This window comes from Gekko japonicus, unplaced genomic scaffold, assembly GCF_001447785.1.
Source record: "Gekko japonicus isolate JY-2015 unplaced genomic scaffold, Gekko_japonicus_V1.1 scaffold277, whole genome shotgun sequence".
Lineage (NCBI taxonomy): Eukaryota > Metazoa > Chordata > Lepidosauria > Squamata > Gekkonidae > Gekko > Gekko japonicus.
In genome coordinates, this window is record NW_015168055.1 from 774,231 (window position 1) to 801,042 (window position 26,812).

At 44.8% G+C, this 26,812-nt stretch overlaps 1 protein-coding gene across 2 annotated transcripts; it reads left to right on the forward strand.

The window, feature by feature from the left end:
- Positions 1-1,040: 1,040 nt before the first annotated feature.
- Positions 1,041-26,414, forward strand: TRIM47 (tripartite motif containing 47). Of its 2 annotated transcripts, XM_015414487.1 has the most exons (7): positions 1,041-2,173; positions 12,450-12,545; positions 13,647-13,877; positions 17,887-18,082; positions 20,335-20,409; positions 22,782-23,403; positions 25,042-26,414. In XM_015414487.1, exons 1-7 carry the CDS (start codon positions 1,481-1,483, stop codon positions 25,112-25,114), a joined length of 1,986 nt encoding a protein of 661 aa, XP_015269973.1. In that variant the 5' UTR covers positions 1,041-1,480; the 3' UTR covers positions 25,115-26,414. The 2 variants fall into 2 exon arrangements, with proteins under 2 accessions (XP_015269973.1, XP_015269974.1); XM_015414488.1 differs by lacking the exon at positions 25,042-26,414 and having other exon boundaries at positions 22,782-23,407.
- The last annotated feature ends 398 nt before the right edge of the window (positions 26,415-26,812 follow it).

The following is a 26,812-nucleotide window of genomic DNA, read 5'->3' on the forward strand; positions in this document are numbered from 1 at the left end:
TAAGCGGGTGTGGCGTCTCCTCAGTTCTTACATACACCCTTCCTCAGCTGGGAAGGGCCAGGTGTCATCATTGCACCGTCTCCAAACACCCAGCATCTTTCTCAAACCCAGAGCTATAGCAGGAGACTGTTAACTCCTATGGATGAAGCGTGAACCAATCAACCTGGATCCAGCATCTGCCTGAGGCCAACAGCCCTACCAATAAATGTTAATTACAACAAACCGGACCATGGTGTATTTAACTAAGTAAAACACTAAATCACCATGTATAGTTTTACAATTTTAAAAAAATCTTTTTTAATATTATGCTAAGTATAAATGTTTAGAGTATTTTTGAATGATTCATTAACAGGAACACAGCCTATTCATTAATCATGAAGCTTGACAGTAGATTCAGAATACTATAACTCCTGTAGTAATATTTGCAGCCAGTAATAAGGTCCTAATAAGGTCTTAGGCTCAAGGTCCTAATGTAATTCACTTATTACAAAGGGGGAAACAACTTAAGACAAACAATGGCGTTCTAGTAATCATTCTGTTTGCGTACTCTTCATCAGGTTTGTCTGTTGTTGATTCATCACAGTCTTGAAGTACTGAAGGCTGCAGTAAAATAACAGCCTTAATAAACTATATACAAACATGAAGTTTTCCTTTACAATAGAAAGCATATTGCATTTTATAAACTCACCAATATTTCAAGATTCTTAATACTATTTCGTATACTCTATTGGTGCCCTTCAGGTTGAGCCTAAGACAAGACCTTATTACTGGCTGCAAATATTACTACAGGAGTTATATTATTCTGACTGTACTGTCGAGCTTCATGATAAATGAATCAGCTGTGTTCTTGTTAATGAATCATTCAAAAAATAAACATTTATTTAGCATATTTTTAAAAAGTAAAAAAAAAAAGTAAAACCATACACGGTGATTTAGTGTTCTGCCAATAAATCCAGAAGCGCTAGCACGAAATTAAACTCCCATGATGACAAAAGCCCGGGAAGAATCCTGTCACCTACCATATGGGCGGGGGGGGGGGGTGTCGTTCTTTAGAACAACCGGCAGAGAGTCACTTTTCCTGGATCCCGCAGGGTGAGAGAGGGCTCCTCGAAAGAGGAGCCGTCTGTGGGGCCAAGAGAACGGGGGCCATGCCTTTGCCACGTCCCCTACGGAATCCCCGCGAGGGGCGGGGAGAGGAGTTGTCCTGTAAGCGAAGACGCTGGACTGAACGAAGGCCTGGTTTCTCTCTTCGCGCGTCCCGTGGAAAGAGGGAGTCATTCAGAGTTGGAAGAATCCCGCTCTCTTCCCCGGAAGGCTGGCCCTTCCCGTCGCGTCTCGCTCCCAGGCTGGCCAGAGCGCTGCCTCTCGCGGAGATGAGCTCCCTTCCCGATGGGCGGAGTTGGCGCTCTTCCTGCCCGCCCTGCCCTGATTTTGGGACGGGGACCAGCCCGGCCGGGCGCTCTGCGCTTTCCTGAGAAGCATGGATAAGGGTTCCTGCCCCACCAGCCCCGCTGCCAGCCTCCAGGAAGGCCCCTTCAGCTGCCCCATCTGCTTAGACGCTCTGAGGGACCCGGTCACCACCCCTTGCGGCCACAACTTCTGCCTGAGCTGTATCGGAGTGCACAGGCACCACCCGGCGCCGGGGGGCGCCACGGGAGCCGGGGGCCAGAGCGCCGCTAGGTGCCCTCTGTGCCAGGAACCCTTCCCGGCGGACCTCCAGCTCCGGAAGAACCACACCCTGGCCGAGCTGCTGCAGCTCCGGCAGCCGGCCTCGAGTAGTCCGCGCGTGGCCATGTCCCCCGAGGAGCCGCCCGAGCCGTGCGCTTCGGAGAGGTCCCCCCGCCGGCCCGAGGGCCCAGATGCCCAGCCAGAGGCGGTGCTGTGCGACTTCTGCACCGGGGGGGAGCGCGCCAGGGCGGCGCAGTCCTGCCTCGTCTGCCTCGCGTCCTTCTGCGCTCCCCACCTGCAGCCTCATCTCAAAAGTCCCGCTTTCCAAGGCCACCGGCTGGCGCCGCCCTTGCGGCACATCGAGGAGAGCCTCTGCAAGCTGCACCTGAAGCCCTTGGAGAGCTTCTGCCGGACGGATCAGAGCTGCATCTGCCACCTGTGCAGGGCCCAGGAGCACCGGAGCCATGAGGTCGTGGCGGTCGAGGTGGCGCGGGAGCAAGTGGAGGTGGGTAGGGCGGCCAGGCACCAAAGGGCTCCTTTGTGCAGCCGTGCGCCGGCAGACGGAGGGGCGTCGCGGCGCACTTTCGTGGAGGTGCCTGCTGCAAACTTCGCTCACAAGCTAGACGGAGTGAGATGGCGGCCCCTGTTGATGCTGGGCGCATTCGGTGTTTGGAGCATTGCTAGGGAGGGGTTGTGGGGGGGGGGGAGCGTCGGAAAGTTTCTGGCAGCAAATGAGTGGCAAGACGCCTTGAATGTGGGGTGCCGGAAAGGCAGCAGGCAGTGCCGTCGTTTGCAGAATTGTTCCTACTGGAGACTGTGGAAACATATTGCAGTTGAGGCCGGGGAAAGCACTTTGCGCGTTCCCGGAGTGTACTTTTTAAGACGAGGAGTGTCCATGGGGTCGTGAAGAGTCGGACTCGACTGTGCGACTGAACAAAAATTATGGTTGGATTCATCTGAAAGCTCTGCCCTTTAACGGTATAGACCTTTCTGCTAGGGTTCAAGTACTCCATGGTGAAGGAAAGGCTCCGAATAGTTTGTTTAGTTTTCCAAAAGGAGAGGTGCTGGGGCTACTATTTGCGCAGGACAGGAGAATTCATATCCCTGTAACTAGAAATGGGAGTGGACAAGAAGACCTGAGCAAATAGTGCTCTTCTGGGGCCATTTCAGATAAGAAAAACGGGATGGTAGGGAGGTCACAATCTGAATTGGGGGCCCCTATGCTTGGGAAATGGATTCCTGGCAACATGGCAGGATTCCTGGCAACTGATGGACTGAAATTTGGCTCAAGAAGTCTAGACGCAGCCTATTAGGAACTGTAATAGTTTGTCCCTAGTCCTACGGCCAGTTCATATGAGCAACAAGAATATTACAGTGCAGTGATTGGGGGAATTCCAGATCTGTTAATAGCGAAGGAACGCACAAATGCAAACAAAATAGGGAGGAATTGTAGAGCAGCTACTTTGTACGCGAAGGTTCCAGGTTTTATTACTGGTATCTCCATTAAATAGTTTCAAAAGGAACACAGCTGGAAAATACCACTGCCTAAGGCTGATCAGAGTAGACCATACTGGGCTGGATGGACCTGTGGTCTTACAGTATAAAGCAGTTTCATGTATTTAGCAATTCCAGCTGAGAGCAAAGTTCAAGGGGATCCTGAGAAACAGGATAAAAAATTAGGATGCAATGCATGTAGTTGATGCAGCATGAACATACTATAGTCCTTGTCCCATGGCTGAAGTGGCAGAGGGCAAGGATACTGGCAGGGCCATATCTGAGGAATCCTAGGAATGCTGTTGCTAAGGAATCTGTAAGGCCGAGAACACAGTTTGTGTTTATAGAGGTGCGATACAGGCACACGTGTGTTGCAATAATGCCATTTTGTCTTCATTTTAAAGTAGGAATTTGGGGGTGGTTGCAGAACTGGGCTTCCAAAATATGGAACTGCTGATCCATGATGGGGGTGCAAGGAAAGCTGGTGTACTAGAACAAGTCCAGGTTGCCCAACTATCCCTGCATGACTGGACTGGAAGTTTAGTTGTCAAAGCATAAGGATGAGAGGCTGTTGATTTGGATAGAAGCTGATTGTGTGGACAGAGTGCACAGCAAGGGAGTGTTTGAGAAGTTATTGTGGGATGCATTAGTTGCCATTCCCTTCCCCCCCCAGTGGCCCACTGCATTCTGTAGTCAAGCAAGTTTTGCATGTTACTGTGCTGATACTACACTGACTGACTGAACTAGCACAGTCAGATGGCACAATTGTTGTTGGATTAGGACTATTGCTGCACTATCATAAGGGGACATAGTCATTTTCTTTTTTTCCATCCCCCTGGGGGGAGGTTTTTATTGATTTTTTTTACAGACTACAAAACTACAACAGAAAATATAGGGAAGGGAAACTACATCTGGGGGGGAAAGAAAAAAGACCCACAACTAACTAAAAACCCAAGGGTAGGAGATCAAAAAATCAATAAAGCTATTTTCAAAAAGGTACTAATAATACAATGAATTTAGTCGGTTATGCTAGATTAATTATCGTTTAACCATCCCTTTAACTGTTTAAAGAAGTTCCCAGAGCATCCCCAAGTTATTTCAACATCTTTTCAGGCACAAATCAAAGTCCTTCAGCCCTTATTTATTCTTATCTTTTCTAATCCTCAGTTTATATGAGCTTTTGGGGGCAGCCGCCCCCTTTTCAGAGGGGGAGTCCTTGTCTAAAGACCTCAAGCCCAACTCGCCATCAGATTTGCTTTCTTCTTCCTCCCCTTTGCCCTCTTCTGGTTCCTCAAGCTGTGTACGCAGAAATTCACATGCTTTAAAAACAGAGTCAATCTTTTCTTTTTTATCGTTGAGCTTGAAAATGATGCCTTCCGGGATTAACCACCTGTAACTGATGCCATTTGTTTGTAAGAAAAGGGTTAATTCTTTATAGTTCTTTCTCTTCTGCCTTATATCAAATGGAATGCCTTTTAAAATCCTAATATTGTTGCCCCCGATTTTCAAGGGTGTTCCCGAAGTTGCTTTCAAAATAGCATCTATGACATGTCTCTTCGAGAATCTGACCACTATTTCCCCAGGCAGATTATTTTTCTTGATGTACAATGAATAGGACCTGTAGATCACATCCATCTCGCTGCAAAGGTATTCTGCTGTTGAATCTGTCATTGGGGCTATTGCTTCACTCAGACCAAATTTGCTTTATCCATTTGTAGCTGTAAGAGCTTTGACTCTTCCATAGCTTGCTTCATTTCCAGCTTTTGCACATTTTTCTTAACTTTTTTAGTAGTGACGTCCATTTCCTTCACCTTCTCTCCCATTTGCTCTGTTGCTTTTAAGGATTGAGTCAGTTGCATCTGCTGCGCTGCCACACTCTGACCAATTATTGACAGTTGTTGTTTAATGCCAGTGAATTCGTACAGCAGGGGGCGCAGGGAGTCAGCCAAGAGTTTTGAGAGTTCAGTGACCTCATCTGTTCGAGGACTGCCCCATAGTTTCAGTTTCAACAGCTTCTCTTTCTCCGGTTTCTTCCCTGCCATCTTTTTGGATTTGTTTACTTTCCAAAAAAGTTGCTAAAGTCTCTGATATTCGCCCAAACGCTTTTTTGCACTCTGGTAAGTCCCTTAAAACAGTTTTAGTCGCTTATTTTTCCGCTCCCCCCTCTTTCCGTCCATGTTCTGTCTATGCATTTGGTAGGGACCCCTCCTCCACTCGCTTTCCCGTCGCTCTTTAAGGGGGGCAGCTTCTTTTTATATCTTCATGCTCGCTTCAACCTGACTCACAGTTCATTGTTGGCCATTTGGCCTCGCTCGTCATCATTTATTTCGCCCGATCTCCAACGCTTGTCCCAGTCAGCAGCACTCGTACCATGTGGTCACTCAGCGGCAGGACCTTCGGGGCGGAGGGGCACCTCAATTCTCCAGCATTCGGCCATCGAAGAGGTCGCCCCTCAAAAGCCCCCTGGTTGGGAGCCTTTTACCAAGGCTTCAGGGGGGTCGTGACCCGTCGGACCCCCTCCCACATGCTGGTGTGCAGTTTACATCCCCGGGATGTCCGGGAGATGTGTCTGCCTGCGTGTCACCATAAACCGGAAGTCTGGGACATTGTCATTTTCATAAAGGGAGAGCCAGTTTGCTATAGTGGTTAAGAGCATCGACTATAATGTGGGAGAACCGGGTTTGGTTCCCCACGCCGTCACACGCAGCTGCTGGTGTGACCTTGGGTCAGTCATAAATTCTTTCCGAGCTGTGCTTTCAAGGGCAGTTCTCAAGAGAGCTCTCTCAGCCCCACCTACCTCACAGGGTGTCTGTTGTGGGGAAGGGAAGGGCAAGGAGATTGTATGCTACTCTGACACTCCTTCAGGTAGTGAAGGGTGGGGTATAAATCCAATCTCCTCCTCCTCCTTCCATAAAAACTATGCTCCATGCACAGACACTTTTGCCCTTGACAAAAATTACTACAGACTAGAACTGCTACACATCTGGAGTTATTGTAGTAGAAGAAGAAGAGATTGGATTTATACCCCGCCCTTCACTACCCAAAGGAGTCTCAGAGTGGTTTACAGACTCCTTTCCCTTCCCCTTCCCACAACAGACACCCTGTGAGGTAGGTGGGGCTGAGAGAGCTCTGACAGAAACTGCTGTTTTTCAAGAACAGCTGTGCTAGAACTATGGCTTGCCCAAGGTCATCCAGCAGGTGCAAGTGGAGGAGTGGGGAATCAAACCCAGTTCTCCCAGATTAGAGTCCGCGCACTTAACCACTACACCAAACTGGCTTTGTATTCCCTAGCCCGGGCAAAAGTTTTGGTATTGTAAAAATACGGGAACTAACTTTTGTGGAAGATTTGCTCAGAAGCTCAGATTACATGCAGGTTAATACAATAAACCATCTTGAACTTTATGGAAAGGTTAGATTAAAAAAATTAAAATAATTTCAGCTAAGTCAGTTTTCTGCTGGATCTACCCCATTTTCAGAGGAGTCATTGAATGATAATGATAAATGACATACATGCATATGTGAACAAATTGCTCTCAAGTAATTATTTGGGATTGTGGGATTGGGGTGGTCTATGCAAAGCAATAGCAGGAAGTTCACGTCATAGGCTGTGGTTTACGTTTTCATCAATAATAACCATTGTATGTACATGTCACTATGTCCTGGTGTGTAGTAGTCCCGGATGCATTATTAATATTAGCCTGCTTGGTATGATTTTATTGCTTGCATCCTTGTTTGAGTTAAAGAATTGTTTTTCACTATCTTTATAAAATTGGCACTGCCATTGTCACATTATCTGATCTGAAGTTGGCCTTTGCCAGTGAGCCATCTAGTCCAGCATCCTGTTTCACACAGCAGCCAACCACTTGCCCTGGAGGTCATCACACAGGGCACAGAGGCCTTCATCTGATGTTGCTTTGTACCATTGGTATTCAGAGGTTTGTTGCTTCTAAATGCGATGGTTCCCTTTATTTACTATGACTAGTAGCCACTGAAGGACTTCAACTCCATAATTCCATCTAATCCCCTTTTAAATCCATCTAAGGTCATGGCTACCACTACATCCATCAGCAGTGAATTCTACAATCTTAATTACTCAATGAGTAAAGAAGTGCTTTCTTTTATCCACCCTGAATCCATTGCCCATAAACTGAGTGCCCCCAAGTTCTAGCATTATGGGAGAAGGGGGAAAAGTCCTGTTTCTATGCTTTCTCCACACCGTGGCTTGGCCTGGGGCTTGCCAGTTAGCCTGAGTCAGGGCTAAGTGACAACCAACACAGGTGAGAGCTGCTAGAGTCAAGAAGCAGGATGTTGGGAGAGACTGCGCCAGGTTATGAATGAATTTTAGACAGTGGGGATCCAAAAGGCATTGGCAGGTAGGTGGTGAGAGAATTTTTTCAATGAGGAACAGTTCCTGTGGCAGTCGCAACATACTATACTTTCCAAAGTATTGATAAAGGTTTACTGTATTTGAGCTACTTTTATCTTAATGCAGAAGGCAGGAAAATAGCACCTGGAAGCACCTGGTATTTGCATGTTCTTCTGGTGCTGCTCGATTTTAGCCAACGCCGAGAATGCTGCCCTGCCAGGAGAGGTGATGATTACATTTTGCAAAATCCATCAACATGATGTCTATAACTTCAAGCATGTAGCTGATCTTCATTTTGGTGGATTCTGTCTGGGCTGCCGGATTACACACATGCAAGCAATCTGGTGAATTTTTATTTGGGACAAGGCAAACACAAAAGTTGAAAGAGAGAGGGCAAACACCTTCTGGTGTTACTGAGCCAAACCAGTTTCCTGATTCGACAGCTTTAGTTTATTCCCCCACCCACCCCTGCAGCTCTTTCCCACCATGGCTGAAATTGGCTCCTTTATTTCACTTGGCACCTTTCCCAGATTCTACTCCTTGATCCGTTAGTCTTTTGTGTTCCACTGACGATGGATGGTGGGGATTTTTTCCGCCTCACTCCCCTTCCCGTATAGCGATGACTCATCTCCCAAATTTTCACCCACTAGTTTTATCTGAGCTGTCAGTTTCAGTAGAGTTCATCCTATGGCACAGTTCATGAGAAAGCTCAGCTCCGTCTCCCAAAGGTGCATTCACTGTGTTGTTTTGCGGATTCTTACATTTGGAAAGGCTTGTAGCTGTGATGTAAAAAGGTAAAGGTTCCCTTGCTCGAAAGCCAGTCGAATCCGACTCTAGGGTTGCGGTGCTCATCTCCGTTTCAAAGCCGAAGAGCCAGCGCTGTCCGAAGACGTTTCCGTGGTCATGTGGCCGGCATGACTAACCACCAAGGCACACGGAACGCTGTTACCTTCCCGCCGAAGTGGTACCTATTTATCTACTTGCAATTTCTTGCTTTCGGACTGCTAGGTTGGCAGGAGCTGGAACTAGAGATGGGAGCTCACTCCATCATGCGGCACCCGGGTCTCGAACTGCTGAACTACCAACCTTCCACAGGCTGCAGTTCAGCGTCTTAACCACTTGAGCCACTTTAGCTCCACAGCTGTGATGTACTGTCATTTAAAAACCACTTGGCTTTTGGTTAGTTTTTTTTTAATGGAGCATTTGAGGGTAGGAAAAGGGAAGTTTTCACAAATGGGCTATATACATAATATCCTCAAAAGGCCCAGGCACTGCCCATGGAGTATGGGGTGAATGCCTCTGTTTATCTAATTACAGGGCATCCTGAGATGCCCATCCTTCTGGATACATGCACAGTCCATTTATGTGTTGGGACTACGCTTATAGGCAATCTTATATTAAATGAATAAGTGGAGTGCACTAAACATTTAGAAAGTGGTGCACACGTTGGAATTAAAATGTTGTTTAAACATGATCCCACTTAGAGATGGTGCTTGCAAAAAAACCTGGAAGTTGCGGCAGTCTGTTAAAGTTCATTATAATTGGAGGAAGTACTTGATGTTCAGTATCCCCATCTTGAAATGTCAGCTAGATGAGAGGATGGAAGCTCTTATTGCCATTATGATGGCCAGTTGGCCAGGAAAAAAATGTCCTGTCCCTTTAATAGAGGTTTAATATGAGGAAACGAAGGTTTTCATGGCATGGAGTTAAATATCACCTAGCGATTGCTGTAGATCAAACTGATGTTAAAGTGACAGCTAGAGGGACCAGTTTAAAAGTTGGCAGTACTAGACAGGCTGGCCAGCATTGGTTTTGAAAGTGGAAACAGATTTTCTTAAAACAGTAGAGGCAGTCACTATGGGAATGTAGGGGAGGGAACCATCTGTAAAATATGGCATGAAATTTGATGGGTAGCAAAGTTATGACAAAGGAGGAACTGTGAGCTAAAAATGGCATTTTTTTCTTTTAAAATACATTTACAAGCATTAGGTACTCTATAGATGGTCCCAGTGCTCTGTAGAAGAACTATGATTTGGTTCAATCCCTGGCATCTCCAGTTTAAAGATCTTAGGTAGCAGGATGGGAATGACTTGGAGAATTCCCTCTGGTTAGAATATTTAGCAAGAGGGACCAATGCCCTGCAAAGCAGTCCCATATCCTGAACTCTAAGTAGTTCCCTTCTGCCAAGCAGCTATAAATTGTCCCCAATATTGTTGTGGTGCCAGATCAGTCTGCGGTTTACCCAAACAACAACAACAAACAGGAAAAAATACCTTTTCAGCTACCGATATAGCTGAGCCTGAATAAAAGCCAATATTATTCAGCTTTTATTCAGGTGCAGCTATGAGAAGACATTTAAGGAGGCTGTGGTCTTTTTAAATTGCTTTCACTCCCTGAGTTGTGGCGGGGCTTGGAGAAGGCATTTAAAGAGACCCTCCCTAAATGCCTTTCACTCACCGAGTTGCACAGTAGTGGTGTAGCTTGGTGTAGATTTAAACCGATCCTCATTAAATGCCTTCTCCAAGCTGTGCCACTGTCACTGCACAATTTGGCAAGTAAATTTTTCACCTCCATTGAAAATTGAGGATGGGGGACCTTCTTTGGGGGCCCAAAGAATTGGATCCCCTGGTCCAGTCTTTTTAAAACTTGGGTTTGATTTTATAGGAAAGGCACCAGCAGCTATGCTGCAAATTTGGTACATCTACCTCAAAAAACAGCTCACCCAGAGCCCCACATCAATTCTCCATTATACCCTATGGGGACCAGTGCCCCCATAGTCAGTGTTTAGGATGCAGGTTGCCTTGTACAAGAGGTTTCCTGAATATTTCCTGAATCCGAATACTATACTGGTATTGGGATTCAGGAATATCGGGAAATACGAATATTTGGGGGGTTCAATATCCTGGAACCCGAAAAATGCCAGGTTTTGGGGTTTTTTGCACAGCCCTTGTCTGTAGCTGTCACTCCTGGTGGAACTGAAGGGATAGAAGCCTTCCTGTGTGGCAAAAATAGATTGCTTTTGGCTCTGTGGTAGGAATTACCACATTTGGAAGGCCTAAACTAATTTTAAATCCAATCTCTTCTTCTTCTAAACTAATTTGCTTTTTTAAAATTGCATGTCTGAAAGACTGTTCTGCTGTACGTGTGTGCAAGCATACATAAATCAGAATGGCTTACACAGTTTGGTGGTCTTACAGAGAGGTAATACTCCAGGGCCTTCTACAGAACAAATAGAACCACAGAGTGGCCACTATCAAATTCACAGGACAGTTTCTTTCTTACTAACCGGCTGTTATTTGCTCTGCAAAGCTTGGCAACAGATATGTTTTGTAAGTTTACATGGATAGCCCAGGCCAGTCTGGTCTCATCAGATCTTGGAAGCTAAATAGGTTCAACTCTGATCAGTATTTGGATGGGAGACCACCAAGGAATACCAGGGTCATGAAACGGAGCCAGGTGATGCCAAATCACCTCTGAATATCTCTTACCTTAAAAGCACCACAAGGTCACCATACGTTGGCTGTGGCTTGGCAGCAAAAAAAAGTTTACATAAGTTACCACATACAAATAAGAAAGAACTATTCCCCACTTTGGGGAAAGGAGCATTCGTATTACTAGAATCTGGCATTCTGTGGAATCAATCAGGGCTACCTTACAGTTTAGCCTCTTTTCTTTCCCCACCCCTTCAAAGAGCTCAGTAGTTTGTTAGGCCTTCCCCAGATAAGCACTCTCCATGGCACTCTTCATTTCCTTGCTTTTTGGTAGGGGTGGGGGTGTTGATACGATATGGACTGTAGCTGTTTCTCTGGCAGAGCAATTATTGTTCCTTTTAGCGCAACCCTTTCAGCCTGGTCTTTATCTCCTTCCAGCATATTGTTTACATAGAGTCTGGAACCCCACTGGGGCACACAGTTTGGCTCCTCCCTGTCTTTCCAGCTATGGGTGAGGAGTACTCATTCAATTCAAATGCTGGACATTTGGAAATGCGGGAACACAGCTCCCCTCGCAGGTTTTTAAGGCCACCACTACGTTTGTCAAAGGACGTACAGGCATTACAGTTACAAAGGTGACTGAGTACAAGAAAACTGAATTCAGCAACTGAAATAAATTCGTTCAAATCAGGAAAGGCTTTACTGTACTGCAAATCAGACTTTGTTTTCCGTAATGCAGGCTGGGTATAATTCTGTACTCTGATATTGAGCTTTCCCACCGCTTATTTCTATTGCTGAGTTTAAAAATACCATGCAAAAAAAGGCTAGGCCAGGAAGAGACAAAGATGTTTCAGGGCAGGATGGGAAAGCCCAAGGCCGGAATCTTAAAAGCTGCTGTAGACTCAATTGGTTTTGATGGTGTGGGATGCAAAAGAGATTTCCAGATACACTAAAGGCTACCTTACAACAGTGTTTCTTTTATTGGTAGGGAAAAGAAAGATCTGATCAAATGTAGGCTTTTTTATACTTGAATTGTGGCCTTTTTTGCTTCCTACCCTCTGTATCCTTTGCTGCATTTTAAGATCTGTTTTGTACCTGGCACCATTTAATCCAATTTATATTAGAATCCTATGCAGTGTTACTCCAGTCTAAGCCCAGTAAAATGAACAACAACCTTAGACTTGTATAACTCTGCATAGGATCACACTGATCATAATTTAACCTAGTTTTATTGGTCCTAACAAAAAAAGCATGGCTATAATTTGTGGATTTTTCAACAAAATAGAAACATGGGTGCTACGCACGGTCTTCAGTACAAATCTTAATCCAGATGCCCCAGATGAGTGTTTAGCATATTTAGAAAAAATTATGAACTTTAGTATTTGTATAAATAAACTGCACACATTTCTCTGCTACCATGAGATTTATATTAGAAATGTGCTCCTTCATGTACATTAGAGGTTCTGATTCTTGTTTTATTTACTTGAAAGGCCCAGCGGCCAAAACTTCTAAGTAATGTTGAGAATCAGATGGACGAACTTGGAGTCTCCATTGCACAAACAAGGAAGATGGTAGATCTTATCAAAGTAAGTCTGTTTCACTTTCTTTCAGAAAAATGGCAAAAATTGAGTCTTGAGTGTTCTCTATACCTTATTCTGTGTAGTGGTTAAGTGCGTGGACTCTAATCTGGGAGAACCGGGTTTGATTCCCCACTCCTCCACTTGCACCTGGCTGGATGACCTTGGGCAAGCCATAGTTCTGATAAGAGCTGTTCTTGAAAAAGAGCAGTTTCTGTCAAGAGGTCTCTCAGCCCCACCTACCTCACAGGGTGTCTGTTGTGGGGAGGGGAAGGGAAAGGAGTTTGTAAGCCGCTCTGAGACACCTTTGGGTAGCGAAGGGCGGGGTATAAATCCAATCTCTTCTTCTTCTTCTTCCAGAATTCCCTGCTGTATTTCCTAATTCTGAGAGGCTTCAGAGTGAAGGCTATCTTTAGAACTGACTATATAAAGTTACAGTAACAGTTCTGCCCCTATTTCACTAAGACTGTACCACTTCTGGTTGCAGGTGTTAAATCACATTGCAATGCCCTGCTGCCATGCAAAAAGACCTCCCTTCATGTGTACAGAAAAGTAGTATATAGTAAGTAGTAGTAAGAAAGCCTTTCTTGACATCTTGCTTTATTCTTGCAAGGAGGTATTTGCCCAGTCCTGAAAAGCTGGTAAGGGCAAAAATATATCCGAATAATAAAAGCCATGCCAGTTTACACTAGACATGATATTTCCTGATTTGTTTATCATGGCTAAAGTTAAGAGTGTTTTCTTTTTCTTATTTTAACTGGAAGGTCCATGTGGTCAAAAATTCTGAGTAAGGAGCTGCTCTTGGTCTTGTGCACTTCATGTTCATCCCTTTCTTTTCAGTACTAGTTGGTTTCAAACTCAGGTTCAAAGCCACCCAAGGCTGGTGCTAAAGGCATGCAGATGTAATGCCATCCATATTTAGTGCTCAAAGGGAGAGGAATTTTGAGTTGGAAGCTAAACTGCAGGGTGGGAGTAAGATGAGGAGGATTGTTCAAGCTCATCAGCTCTGAGTGGCTATAAAAGGAAGGCATTTGGCTCGCTCGTGTTTTGGGGCACCACAAGACTTGTTGAATGGAGTGACTGGCATAAACCCACCTCTGTGTTGTTTAGGGCACTGCTCAGAAAGAGAAAGAGAAGGTCGGCAAACAGTTTGCTGAGACAGCCAGAGTCCTTGCAGCCTTCCAGAAGGAAGTCCTTGGGTTCATTGAGGATGGTGAAAGAGCTATTCTGGGTGAAGCAAAGGAGGAGCTGCGGCAGAAGGAAGAGAAGCGGACCCAGCTGATTGAGTACAGGCAGAACTTGGAGACAGTCCCCAGCACTGACACCATCTCTTTCCTGCAGGTGCGTCCAAAGTATTACTCTTTGACTGGTTAACCTGTCAGTAGAGGGCCGACCACAGGGGCAGACAAGGCAAGGGAAGGCTCCACCCCTCGCTTCCCTTGCCTTTCCCACACCTCAGGAGTGCCCATAGAGTAACTTTTGCTCTGTATAAACTCAGCTTGGGACATGCAGGGCCTGCAAGACAGAACTGTTCCGCCAGGCCTTTGGCTGAGGCAGCAGGAGTCCATATATCCCCCCCCCCCCCGCCACCCGAGGTTGCAATCTTCCACTTATTGGTAACCGGCTAGTTACATCTAGGGGCCAGATTCTCCCTATGGCAAGCATGACTACTGTTTTTATATGTTTTAATCTGTTTTAAATGTTATTGTATGTATTAAATTGTTGTAACCCGCCCTGAGCCCGTTTACGGGATGGGCGGGATATAAATGTGAATAAATAAAATAAATGAAAGTGGAGGGGCTGACTTCTAGGGTTGCCAGCTCTGGATTGGGAATTACCTGGAGATTTTGGGGGTGGAGCCTGAGGGGGCAGGGTTTGGGCAGGGAGGAACCTGCTCAGCATGGTACAATGCCATAGAGTCCACCCTTCAAAGCTGCCATTTTCTGGAGATCAATTGTAAAAGCAGGAGATATCCAGGTCCCACCTGGAGGTTGGCAACCCTACTTCTTTCACTTGTCTCTCTCTCTCCTCCCTCCCTCCCCCCCCCCCCCCCCCCGGTGAGCAGGGGCATTTGTGCTTGTGGGGATGAATGACCAAGGGTCATTTCACATATTGTGCAACAGTAAACCTGGCTTTGCCGCCACCTGTACATCTCAGAAGAGTGGTAGCCAATTCCAGGTCTCTGATTAGTGTACCTGTATGAGATATGCTTGCAAGCACACATCTGTTATATTTTAAGGTAAATAAAAGGAAAACATTTTAGGTAGTTGGTTGGCTTAGTCTGAGCTGGGTGAAATCGAATCCGACGAAGACGAAGGTCCTGTACCTGAGTCAGGGTGGCCCGGGGTTAGGGAACCCACTGCTGACCTTCAGTGGGGCACTGTTGGTGCCAGTACCGGAGGTGAGGCGTTTGAGGGTGCTCTTGGATGCTGATTAGGCAGTTCGTTCCCTTCCTTGAACGCAACAACTTGGCGACAGTGATTCATGCGATGGTCACCTCGAGATTAGACTACTGTAATGCTCTCTACATGGGGCTGCCCTTGTCCCAAATTTGGAAGCTTCAGAATGCTGCAGCCAGGCTGTTGTTGGGCCTCCCCGTCAGGGAGCACATCCAACCTGCGCTGAAAGTACTGCATTGGCTGCCTATAGTATACCAAATTTGCTTCAAGGTGCTGGTTCTTACCTTTAAAGCCCTTTATGGTCAGGGGCCTACATACCCGAGGGACCGCCTTTCCCCACATGCCCCCCAGAGAGCACTGTGTTTGGGATCCCAAAACCGTCTGGCCCTCCCGAGTCCCAAGGATGCCAGGCTGGCCTCAACTAGGGCCAGGGCCTTTTCAGTGGTGGCTCTGCGCTGGTGGAATGAGCTCCTGGAAGACACCAGGGGCCTGCAGGACCTTTTACAGTTCCGCAGGGCCTGCAAGATGGAGCTCTTCCACCAGGCATTCAACTAAGGAGCCGCTCTGAATGAATTTAAGACCCTGCGCCCTAATACCATCACTGACAGTCTGTGCACCGCCGATATGAACTGATCTCAAATGCTGACTGTACGTCATTGTAATGGTTTGCTACTACTGCTGTGCCAGTATTACACAAATGGCATACTAGCACTTTATGTTTTATATTTATATTTGCTATGTTTTATCTGTTTTAAAACTTTTATGTAAGCTGCCCTGAGCCTGCTTCGACGGGGAGGGCGGGGTATAAATCAAATAAATAAATAAATAATGATGTATGATATGGTCTCTGGATACCATGTTCTTCAGAGCATGGGCTGGAAAGAAATCATCTGGCCATCAGAATAATGGATTAATGGAGAAATGATGTAGAGCTAGGACTTGGGGTGTGCATTCTGCTATGAGCCAAAAAAGTAGTCAAAAATACCTTATTGATATTTATCAGCTATTCTTTCTGCCAGATATAGAGGGAGCCAAAAAAGTAGTCAAAAATACCTTATTGATATTTATCAGCGATTCTTTCTGCCAGATATAGAGGGAGGTGTATTCTCGGTTATCGAGCATAGCCAATCCCAAATAATCCTGAAAAAATTCGGGATTAACCAGGAAAACAGGATAGCTGCAGTTAAACAGCATTTAAAGAGTTCTGGGTGAAGCTGGAGCTTCATGGATGCATTTAAAGGGACTATGACACCTTTAATACCTTCGACTCCATTATAGCCTATGGTCAATTATCCCCCCAGGCAGTAATGAGGAATCTATCCAGGGGTGTGGGGGGGGGGGACGGGGGGCTATTTTTAAGGTAGAGGTACCAAATTTTCAGTGTAGTTTCTGGTGCCTCTACTCAAAATACCCCCCAAGTTTCAAAAAGACTGGATCAGGTGATACAATTATATGGACCCCCAAAGAAGGTACCCTCATCCTCCATTATTTCCAATGGAGGGGAAAACAACAAAAAAAGCAGGGACTGATGTCAAACCAGAGAGTCTCTGCAGTAGAAACTGAAGCTGGGGGGCATTTTTGGAAAACCAATTCCACTGTGGCAATGCCAGATCAACAAATCCAAGCAAGGCGGGGGTGGGTTGTTGTTGTTTTTTTTGTAAGCCTAGCACTGCCAGTGCAAGTACAGAATGTCCAGCAGAATCAGTGCATATACAGAGTACACAGCAAAACCAATGCCACTGTGGCAATGCCAGATCAACAAATCCAAGTAAGGGGGGGGTTTTTTTCCAAACCCAGCATAGCCAGTGCATGTACAGAGTGTCGAGCAGTAGCTGTGCAATGTACTAGTGCCCAGCAAAACCCAGTGCTTTCCCTTAATTGCTTTCTTTTGTTCAACCATTGAAAACAGTGGAGGATGGGGGCACCTTCTTTGGGAACTCTGTACATGCACTGGCTATGCTGGGTTTGGAAAAAAACCCCCCCCTTACTTGGATTTGTTGATCTGGCATTGCCACAGTGGTACTGGTTCTGCTGGGCTTGGAAAAATTCCCCCCTTCAGTTTCTACCATAGAGACTCTCTGGTTTGACATCATTCCTTGGTTTTTTTGCTGCTTTTCCCCCACCATTGGAAACAGTGGAGGTTGGGGGCCCATAGAATTGGACCCTCTGTCCAATATTTTTGAAACATGGGGGATCTTTAGAGTAGAGGCACCAGAAGCTATGCTGAAATTTTGGTGCCTCTGCCTCAAAAAACAACCTCCCCAGACCCCTGGATAACCCAGGATAGATTCCCCATTGACTATAATGCTCCCATAGGGTATAATGGAGCAAAAAAACCCCACCCTGGATTTCTGCAAAAATCTGAATACCATACCATTATTGGAATTCAGTTTTTTTCAGGAATCCCAAATTTTAGGGGGTTCAATATATACGAATCTTGAAAATCCCAAATTTTAGGACCTATGGTTTGTGTGCCTGCATTCATGTACACACATACTTTTAATAGTGAATATGTAAACGTGACTTGGGTAGGTAGATGGGTGTGTTCACCCATTGGGGGACCTGCTTCAATGGGGCTTTTCTTTGCACTAGGCCCACAATTTTTAGCACTAAAATGACCATAGCACTTTACTCCTGTCAGGAAAAAGAATAGCTATTATGTAATGCCATTGTCTGTTTCATTTGTAGTGGCTGGGTAAAGGGACAGTATAGGGATGACTTGGATTTTATTCATGGATCCACATTTGGAATGGAGTAAGGCGCTAGAAGCTACAGCCCGTGTGGCTGCTGTTTCTCTCCCTCCCTCTGTCCCTCTCCTTCCCCCCTGCCTTCTCGTATGTCTGTTTCCATACAATGATATGTGGGCATAGGCTCTCTGGTGTTCTGGGAGAAGGTGGGTCTGTGAAATGAATTCCACAGACAGTCAATTGCGCTGTCCTTTTTTGGTCCAGGAGTTCCAGGCACTGAAAACAGCAATGGAGGAAAAAACCTTCCCATCTACAAGCTTCCCGAAAGAGCTGAGCTTTATCAAATCCAGCCAGTCTGTGTCTGCCATGAAGGAGCAGCTAGTGAACATTTGCAAGAACCAATGGGATCAGCTCTCAGGGAAGGGAGATGAAGTACCTGTATTTTATGGGATGCCAGAAGGTTTGTAACAAAGAAAGCATGACCCTGGAGGCCTAAGCAGTGCTTTGGTTACAGAACCCTGTGCTCATTCTGATCATTATTGGGCAGTTTCTTTGGAAAATATCTGTGGCTACAGAATTATCTCTACAGGCATTACGGTTTAATGGCTAACAAAGCGTATGGAGGAAACATGGGCTCAGACCCCACTCTGCTATGAAGCTTACTGGGTGACTTTGGGTCAGTCTCTCAGTTTTACCTACCCAGGGTTGTTGTGAAGGTAAAATGGGAGAGGTAAATAACTATTCCCACTACCCTGATTCCTTAAAGGAAGAGAGGGACATGCAGTTAAGTAATTATTGGATGCGGGAATCCCTGTAGCTGCTGCCCGCAAGGATCCACTGTGTCCAGAACTCCAAACTCCTAGGAGCTCCAGCAGCCTCTGTGAGTGAGCTGAGAGTATTAGCAATGAATTAGATATTGCTTCCTCTCTCTTCATTCACTCAGTTCCCTTGGCCTTCTGGCACCAGTCCAGTGACTTCCTCCTCTCCCAGTGTTTTCAAAAAGTCATAATACTTCCCTGCAATGCACCTGATAAGCCATCCTTAATGCAATTATAGCAGAGTTACTTCTTTTTTCATTAATGTCGTACATTGTGCATACAGAACTGTGCTTCTTCTTTGGCATGTTAGATTTCACAGGGTACTATTTGCATAGTCTGTGGTCATCTTTCTCCCTTCTAGAGTTCTAGATGGAGCACTTTCACACTGGGATTTGTAACTAGAAAATGCATGTGAAATGCCAGCAACCTCCGAGGGAAAAGATGTGGCAAGTTGCAGCCCCCACTCAGCATACTGCATGCGGTGCGGGTTGCTGTAAACTTGTGTAATAACAAGCCTCAGGTTTCTGGGCCCCATGCCTCCCTCTTAAGGTTTTATGAGGTTTCCATAATGACTCAAATAAAACAGAAGGCAACAAACAGACCATCACCGGGTGTGGCCAAGGGTGGTTTGGGGACTATGTCCAAAGTGGCTTTCCTTGTCTTTCCAAATGCAGGGAATGATTCTTTTATTGGCAAGCTTTAATCCTAGCAGGACTGGAACTCTAGAAATGGAAGCATTAATGTTGCTGGCTCAGTTGCAAGGACAGGCAGCTGACTCTGTTCTGTTTCCTAATTGCTGTCTTTAAACTCCTTTCTTTTGCATTTTTGTTGTACAGCTGTACAAAATACCACTTTTTAATTCAATTTGGCCAGTGTTATTACTTTTTTGTAACTAAAATAATCCTCCTCAGATGCAACACTCTAGAAAGCATGCTGTGGGAGTGCTTACATAACTTTCAGTGCAATCTTGACCAGAATTGTACACTTCTGAGTCTATGGATTTAGAAGGGCATACTACTGTTTAGGATTGCATTGGTTGACTTCTTGAGTAAGGACAATTTCCAAAGGTACCATCAACTACCTAATCCCCTTCACAGCCATGTTTTGTGGCCTGTTGGATGCTGTGGGAGAAGCAGCAGAGATGTTCTTCCTGGCTGCCTAGCAAGTCCAGGATACTTACCCTAGCTATTTCCAGATCATAAGTTCCTTCTCCTTTGCCGAGACCAGAACCATGTCCCCATTGGTGATACACACACACACACACACACAAACACACACATTGCAAAGGGGTAGCTAGGTTAGTCTGCTGTAGCAAAATAAAAGTCCAGAGTGGGATGTAAGTCATGAACACTCATATTGAAATAAATGTTGTTAGTCTTTAAGGTTCCATTGGACTTCTGCTTTGATATCCCCACATGAAACGGGAAAAGGCTGAGGGAGGTAGAGAGCAGAGCTGGGAGAGGAGCTTTCAGAGTTAAGGGAACAAACAGACCTGGAGAAGGAGTTGCCCATCCTAACAGCTCTGTTTAATAAAGGTCCCTTTATTTGTTCCTGCCTCTGTGGTGGTGGTGAAGGACCAAAACAGGATTCTGAGTAGCACTTTTTGCTGGCTGACTCTGGTAGCACAGCTGCATGCTGAATCCCATGTTAAGCGACCTGTGGGATTTTGCCTACTTTTGATTTTATAAGTTTTTAATAGCTGAACACAGCGGTCCAGCTGCTGATGGCAGCGGTTTGAAGTGGGAAAGAGGTGTGCTCTTATGTGACAGTATGGAATGGTGCCCCTGCCTCTGAGATGAGGGTTCTTTGAGAATAAAAGACCTTCTTCACTGTAATTTCAGTTTTGCTGTCAGAACTGCTGGTGTAAACTCATAGCAAATTTCTCTCCTCACAGTGACTACTGAATCCCAGATTTCAGAAAAAAGCGGCAGCCCTGCTTGTTTGGAATCACGGGACTATTTCCTCAAATGTAAGGCCATAGTATTTTATTGATTATATTTTTAGTATTTTCCCTTTTTCTTCTGTAGGAAGTTTTGGCAGAATGCAGAATTCCCATGTAGCTTATCGGCACAGATGTAAGCACACTTGGAACTTAAAAGAAATGTGAATCTACCCTATACAGAGTCAAACACGAATCTTCAGCATCTCTAGCTTGGTCCTAAGGCCCATTAATTCAAATGGGGTAATCAGAGCATATGCTCAGATCTTCCCCCACTGAAATTGACATGATTTAAGACGCATAATTTGGGTTCAGTAATTCTGTATAGAGAGTTCATTTTATCCCATTAAGGTAAAGGTTCCCTTGTTCGAAAGCCAGTCGAGTCCGACTTTAGGTTGCGGTGCTCATCTCCGTTTCAAAGCCGAAGAGCCAGCGCTGTCCGAAGACGTTTCCGTGGTCATGTGGCCGGCATGACTAAACACCAAGGCGCACGGAAAAGTTAAAGAAGGAACTGACTGACTCAGACAATTGACCAGTTTAGTCCAGCACTATACAATTCAGAGTATTTTCAGTATTTATAGAACACTTTCTCATCAAGCAAAGTGGTATGAAAAGTATAAAACTATCTGTCTTGGGGACTGAATGGAGGGGAATAGCTCACACGTACAACGCATGTGCCCTGTTACCAGGCTCTGCTGCTATTCCTAGATCAGAGGAGACTATTAAAGGAATGCACCTGCTCTCTTATCACTGTGGAAAGGACAGAAAGCAGTGGCAGGAGCGAGAGTGAACTGTATATTTAAGTACCATAAAAACTATAGCTTGATTTTTTTTAAGCCATAACTTACTTTTAAAGAAAATCACTCTGGGATTCTTGATGTGCTTCATCTCCCGCTAATATGCAGAGTCTTGGAAGGAGCATAGCAGGGTGTTGCAGGCTGGAGAATATTTTTAGGATTCTCTAAAGGAGAATTTTGTGTGCTTTTTGAAGACTCCTGAACTTTCATTCTTTAAATGTGCATATGTCTAGCACCTGTCAATCCAAGGACAAACCTGCAACCATCATAGGATTGCCCAAGAGGCCTGGATAAAAATGTCCTGTTGCTTTAACAGAGGCTTTAATGTGTAGAAAGCTGAAGGTTTTCATGGCATGGAGCTGAATAACATCCCATCCAACCTCTGTTTAAAGGGCAGGATGTTTTTTTCTTTAGGCCTGTTGGCAACCCCCTAAGCATCACAGTTTTCCCTAGATGCTTGGAGGATAGAAGGGTTCTCTGGGGGTCAGTAATATCAGTACTGCTTCATTTAGTACAATGTATATAAGGAGCTGCGGTGGCTCAAGTTGTTAAGACGCTGAACTGCAGGCTGTGGAAGGTCAGTAGTTCAGCAGTTCGAGACCCGAGTGCCGCATGATGGAGTGAGCTCCCATCTCTAGTTCCAGCTCCTGCCAACCTAGCAGTTTGAAAGCAAGACATTGCAAGTAGATAAATAGGTACCACTTCGGTGGGAAGGTAACAGCGTTCCGTGCACCTTGGTGTTTAGTCATGCCGGCCACATGACCACGGAAACGTCTTTGGACAGTGCTGGCTTTTCGGCTTGGAAACGGAGATGAGCACCGCAACCCTAGAGTCGGATTCGACTGGCTTTCGAGCAAGGGAACCTTTACCTTTACCTTATCTGCAGAGTGCAGACTCATTGCTCTGTGTCTAAACAATTACTATGTCTCCTTCTCTCATGTTGGAAATGGGAACCTTTCTATTTTTGTGCTTACAAAAAAAAGTGAGAATGAAGACAAAGTCCTCCTTCCCCAGCTAAAGTTAGTTGTAATTATATTGTCGCATTGAAATCAACAAAACCAGTAGGTCAAGAACACACAAAATCTGCTGCTTTCAGTGAAATTTAGCCATAACTAGTAGCTTAGGGCCAAAATGCGCAAATAAAGTTGATGCACAAAAAATTAAGCAGTTACAAAAATGTGTTTGTCTTACATAGTTTAATTGGGGTGTAACATCGGAATTTTCGCGGCATAGGATTTAAAATGTTTACTTCCAAGGGAGTCTAGGGTAGTACTGAAGACGCAGTGTTCCCTCTAAGCTGAGTTAGCGTGAGCCAGCTCACCGTTTTTTAGCCTCCGGATCACACATTCTTGTCTTTGCTCAGGAAGGAGGGCTCCAGAGCAAACGGATTTATGCAGTAGCCAAATCGCTCGCTCACAACTTTAATGTCAGTAGCTCACCAAGTAGAATTTTTGCTCACAGGACTCCACAGCTTAGAGGGAACATTGCTGAAGAGTATCACTGCACCATCAATTACTGCAGTTTCAGTGTCCAGGAGAAAAGAATAATACCATATGACTGTTTTACTTACCCTCTTCCCTGTCTTTTACTTCACCTTCTACACAGTTGCGTTCATCATAGATCTGGACAGTGATACAGCTGATAAATTCCTTCAACTTTTTGGAACAAAGGGTGCAAAACGTGTGCTGAATCCCATCGCCTACCCTGAGAGCCCAACAAGGTTCATCAACTGTGAGCAGGTGCTGGGAGAGAATGTAATGAACCGTGGCAACTATTACTGGGAAGTGGAGATCATTGATGGCTGGGTTAGCATTGGTATCATCGCAGAAGATTTCAGCCCCCGGGAGTCATATGACAGGGGCCGCCTGGGTAGGAATGAGAAGTCCTGCTGTCTGCAGTGGAATGGACAGAGCTATGTTGCCTGGTTTGGTGGTTTTGATTGTGTGATACAACAGCCTTTCTTTCATACCATTGGGGTGTACTTGGAATATTCAGAGAAAGCGCTGACATTCTATGGAGTCAAAGATTCCAAGACGACGTGCCTACAACAGTTCAAAGTTGCCCGCTTCAAAAAGGGCCACTTTGATCCCTTTCAGAATAAGATCAACCACCAGTTTCCATCACTATTTACACACAACCTCAAACCAGCTTTTTTCCTTGAAAGTGTTGATGCCCACATGCAGCTTGGGCCTTTAAAGAAAGACTGTGTTTCAGTGCTGAAGCGAAGGTAACTCGCTCGTAGCAAAGTAAAGGCTTCATCAGAGAAGGTTAAAATTAAACCTGTCACCTTCGTGAGTTAGGATTGTTGTTACTCTTATAGCATTGCTACCTTTGAGTAACTTGATGAATATATATTTTTAAACTGGCATTTTCTATGGTAGCCTCTTCGGGCCATCTCTTGGTCTCTAATCGTGAATTTATAATCATAAGGCTCTTTCAGTAATGAATGCCCCTCAGTTAGATATCCCATTAGTGCAGGAAATGTGCATTTCTTACAGCTGTTATTCTGTGTCCCACGGAATCTGTTTAAACATAAACATGGTGAGGCCACATGTCTTCAACTCAGTGTTTTCCCATAAAATGACACAGAGTGCCACAAGCAATGGCAAACCACTGCTGGATACTCGTGTACATGATCTTTCCGTGGCAATAATATAACATCCCACCCAGGCCCAAAAGAAAGTGAGCTGATTTTGGCTGGAAGAAAATGTAGCTGATCACCCCTTGCACAAGACTGGTGCTTTCATAGTAGCGCAGCTTTCAGCATTTGTTTCAGAAATTTACAAAATGGCAGAGGCAGCAGTTGGGTCACTGGTCAGTAATCACAGCACATATCCTGTAAGTTCCCAGGACACTTGTACAACCACAACGCAGAGTGCAATCACAATAACAAGAATTGCACTGTCCAAAAGGTGGGGGAAAGAATCAGCCCGGCTTCCTTAAGTGACCATGCTCACTGTGGAGATGTGGCATGAGTACTGAAGACATAGCCTTGAAGTGAAAAGAAGTGAGGCTGGGCACCCCACAGTTGTGCTACCCATGAAGTGCATTGTAATGCTATATTGGTGTATTTTCTGGCGAGGTGAAAAAAAGTAAACTGGCTGGTTTCGAGATTCTCATACATTAGCTACAGCAAGTAAAGAGGAGAGCAGGAGAATGGACTGCTGCAACATCTACATTGCTCTTCTAGCATACTGTCTTGCTGCCATTAAAGCTGTGGTCTTCAATCCATGGGTTGGGGCACTCAGGTGGGCCATGGAGCCCCACCTGCTGGGTTACAATCCCCTATTGAGCCACCTTTTTTGTTTTTTGGAAGGACCTGCTGCTGAGGCACATAGTGAGAGAAAGGTTGTTACACTCCCTGCCTCTGTTTGCACATACACGGAAAGTAGAAACAGCATGACAGGTGAGATCACTTAGTGGTTGAGGGGATTCCTAGGCAGTATTCCTGCTCTTTGTTCTGTAACTCTGATATGTGACTGTCACATGTTGCAATTTAGCAGGTCCTGTATTGCCACTTACAGGCTCACGGTGGGTCCCAGGTATGGAAAGTTTGAAATACTAGTGCAAAAAGATGATATATTTCTAATGGGAGGTGAGCCGCAAAGGATGGCTCTGAGCACAGAACTGTGGAAATGGGATAGGGGAGTAAACTGAACCAAGACAAGGAACAGACTTCTGAAATGCCTGTAGGAGCACATATTTCCAAATCTGCAAGCAACATGACATTGCAAATAATTTGCTTAAAATGCTGAAATAATCTAGATGGAAAACTCAACATCCCCACTAATTATCATATTAAAAAGGTACATACAGGTGGTGAAGGGTTACATATTTTTCTGATATACGTTGTTTTTCTTTACAGCGGGGATACCAGACAACCTGTTAGATTGAACCAGACAATCTATTGGATTTTCTGCATCTCTAGCATATTATGAGCTACCAATTAATTATCGGTCTTAATTAAAAAATAACGACAGCATTTCCATTCTGCAAGCACACAAAGATAAAATAAAACTTCGCTAGTTTTGAGTCAGAATTTATTTTTACTATTTGATCCCCCCCCCCAATAACATTCCTTGAAGATAATAACTGAGTTATGCAACTATTGATGTACCTCATTAACCCCATGGTCTTGGTATTAAAGATTTCTATAAGTATAATGCCTACTTGCCACAAGATAAATTCTATTATGTACTGTATGTTGTTTAAAAAATATGACTCAGATTCATCATGAGGTGTCTACTGCAAATTCAGCTTGTCCCTTTCATTTGGGCAGGAAGGCGTAAGGCGCACACAACAAAAAACAGTGATGTCATTTTAGTTGTTTTCTTCTTCTGCCAGTGGAAATAGCAACAGTGCAATGGCTCACATGACCAAAAAAGGGCCATTATTAATCAGTATTATTATATTATAGTTTGGCCTTCTTTTCTTTCAGCCAGTTTCTAAAATACATTTTCTCAGGCTGCAATCCTGCAGACACTTATCTGTGAGTAAGCCACACTGAACACAGTGGAACTTATTTCTAGAAGTAGGAGTTACAGCTGGCTATGTATACTTAATGACAGCAACCCTATACCTTCCTTTACTGCTGGTTATTGTACTGTAATAGCACTGCACATTCTGTGGCCTGGATCCATATATACCAGGGCAGTTCCACTTATGCAGGAGATGCGGATAATTTTGGCCTGTTCTTCCTCCTCAGTTCAGCCCTCTTTCCAAAGGTCCTGCCAATCCTCAGGAACAACTTTCCAGGAGCTGGAGCAAGTAGGGTAATGTACCAAAGATCTTTTCATGGGTCTTTGGACCCAAGCTGCTGTTCTTAAAGCTTTGGGGGATAAACTGGAATTATTAGGATTTTCACACTGAACCAAACCTGACTATTAATTGTGCCATCATAAGTAACAAAAACATAAACCCACTATGTTTGTTTCCATAGATAAGACTGTACTGTTGTTAATTTACCTGAGCTGTTTTCCCCTACTTTTTGAGTGGTGGCTCCCTGTCTGCTTTGTTTTTTCCTCCAAAACACAATTACTGTGTAGTCTTTTAAAGTGTCCGAGAAAATAAGGAAAAATTAGTGTGCCTCTGTCATTAAACAATATTCAGACCCAATATTTCTCTTTCTTCACAAGCCAGGACTAAATCTGCTTTGTACCGCATTTAGTGCTTCTACCAGTCCATTATAGGCAACCATGCACCATAGACAGCAATTATTAAGATTACAGCTTAACTCATTTTCCCACACATTGGATAAAAGAAACATACACCATGGTGCCTGTATAAAAGAATGGTCTTGCGTGTTTTATGCAGTGTGTATCTCTCCTTGGGTAGTGAGGGGCGGGTATAAATCCAATCTCTTCTTCCTTGATTACATCAACTTAGGTTAGTGTCTTAAACATTACCGTCTTGAGCAGAGTTTACTCCTTTCTAGGTCCACTGAAGTCATTGGGTTTAGAAGGGCATAATTTTGTTAAGGTTTGTGCTGAAATTGTTCTGAAATGTTTTAGAAATTACTGCAATGCATAATGCTGGTACTCACATGAGAAGAGGCTCATGACAACTCTAATAACTGGTTTTACTGCTCAGCTAGTACATAACACAAACTTTACCAACTTTGGCTATCCTCATTAATG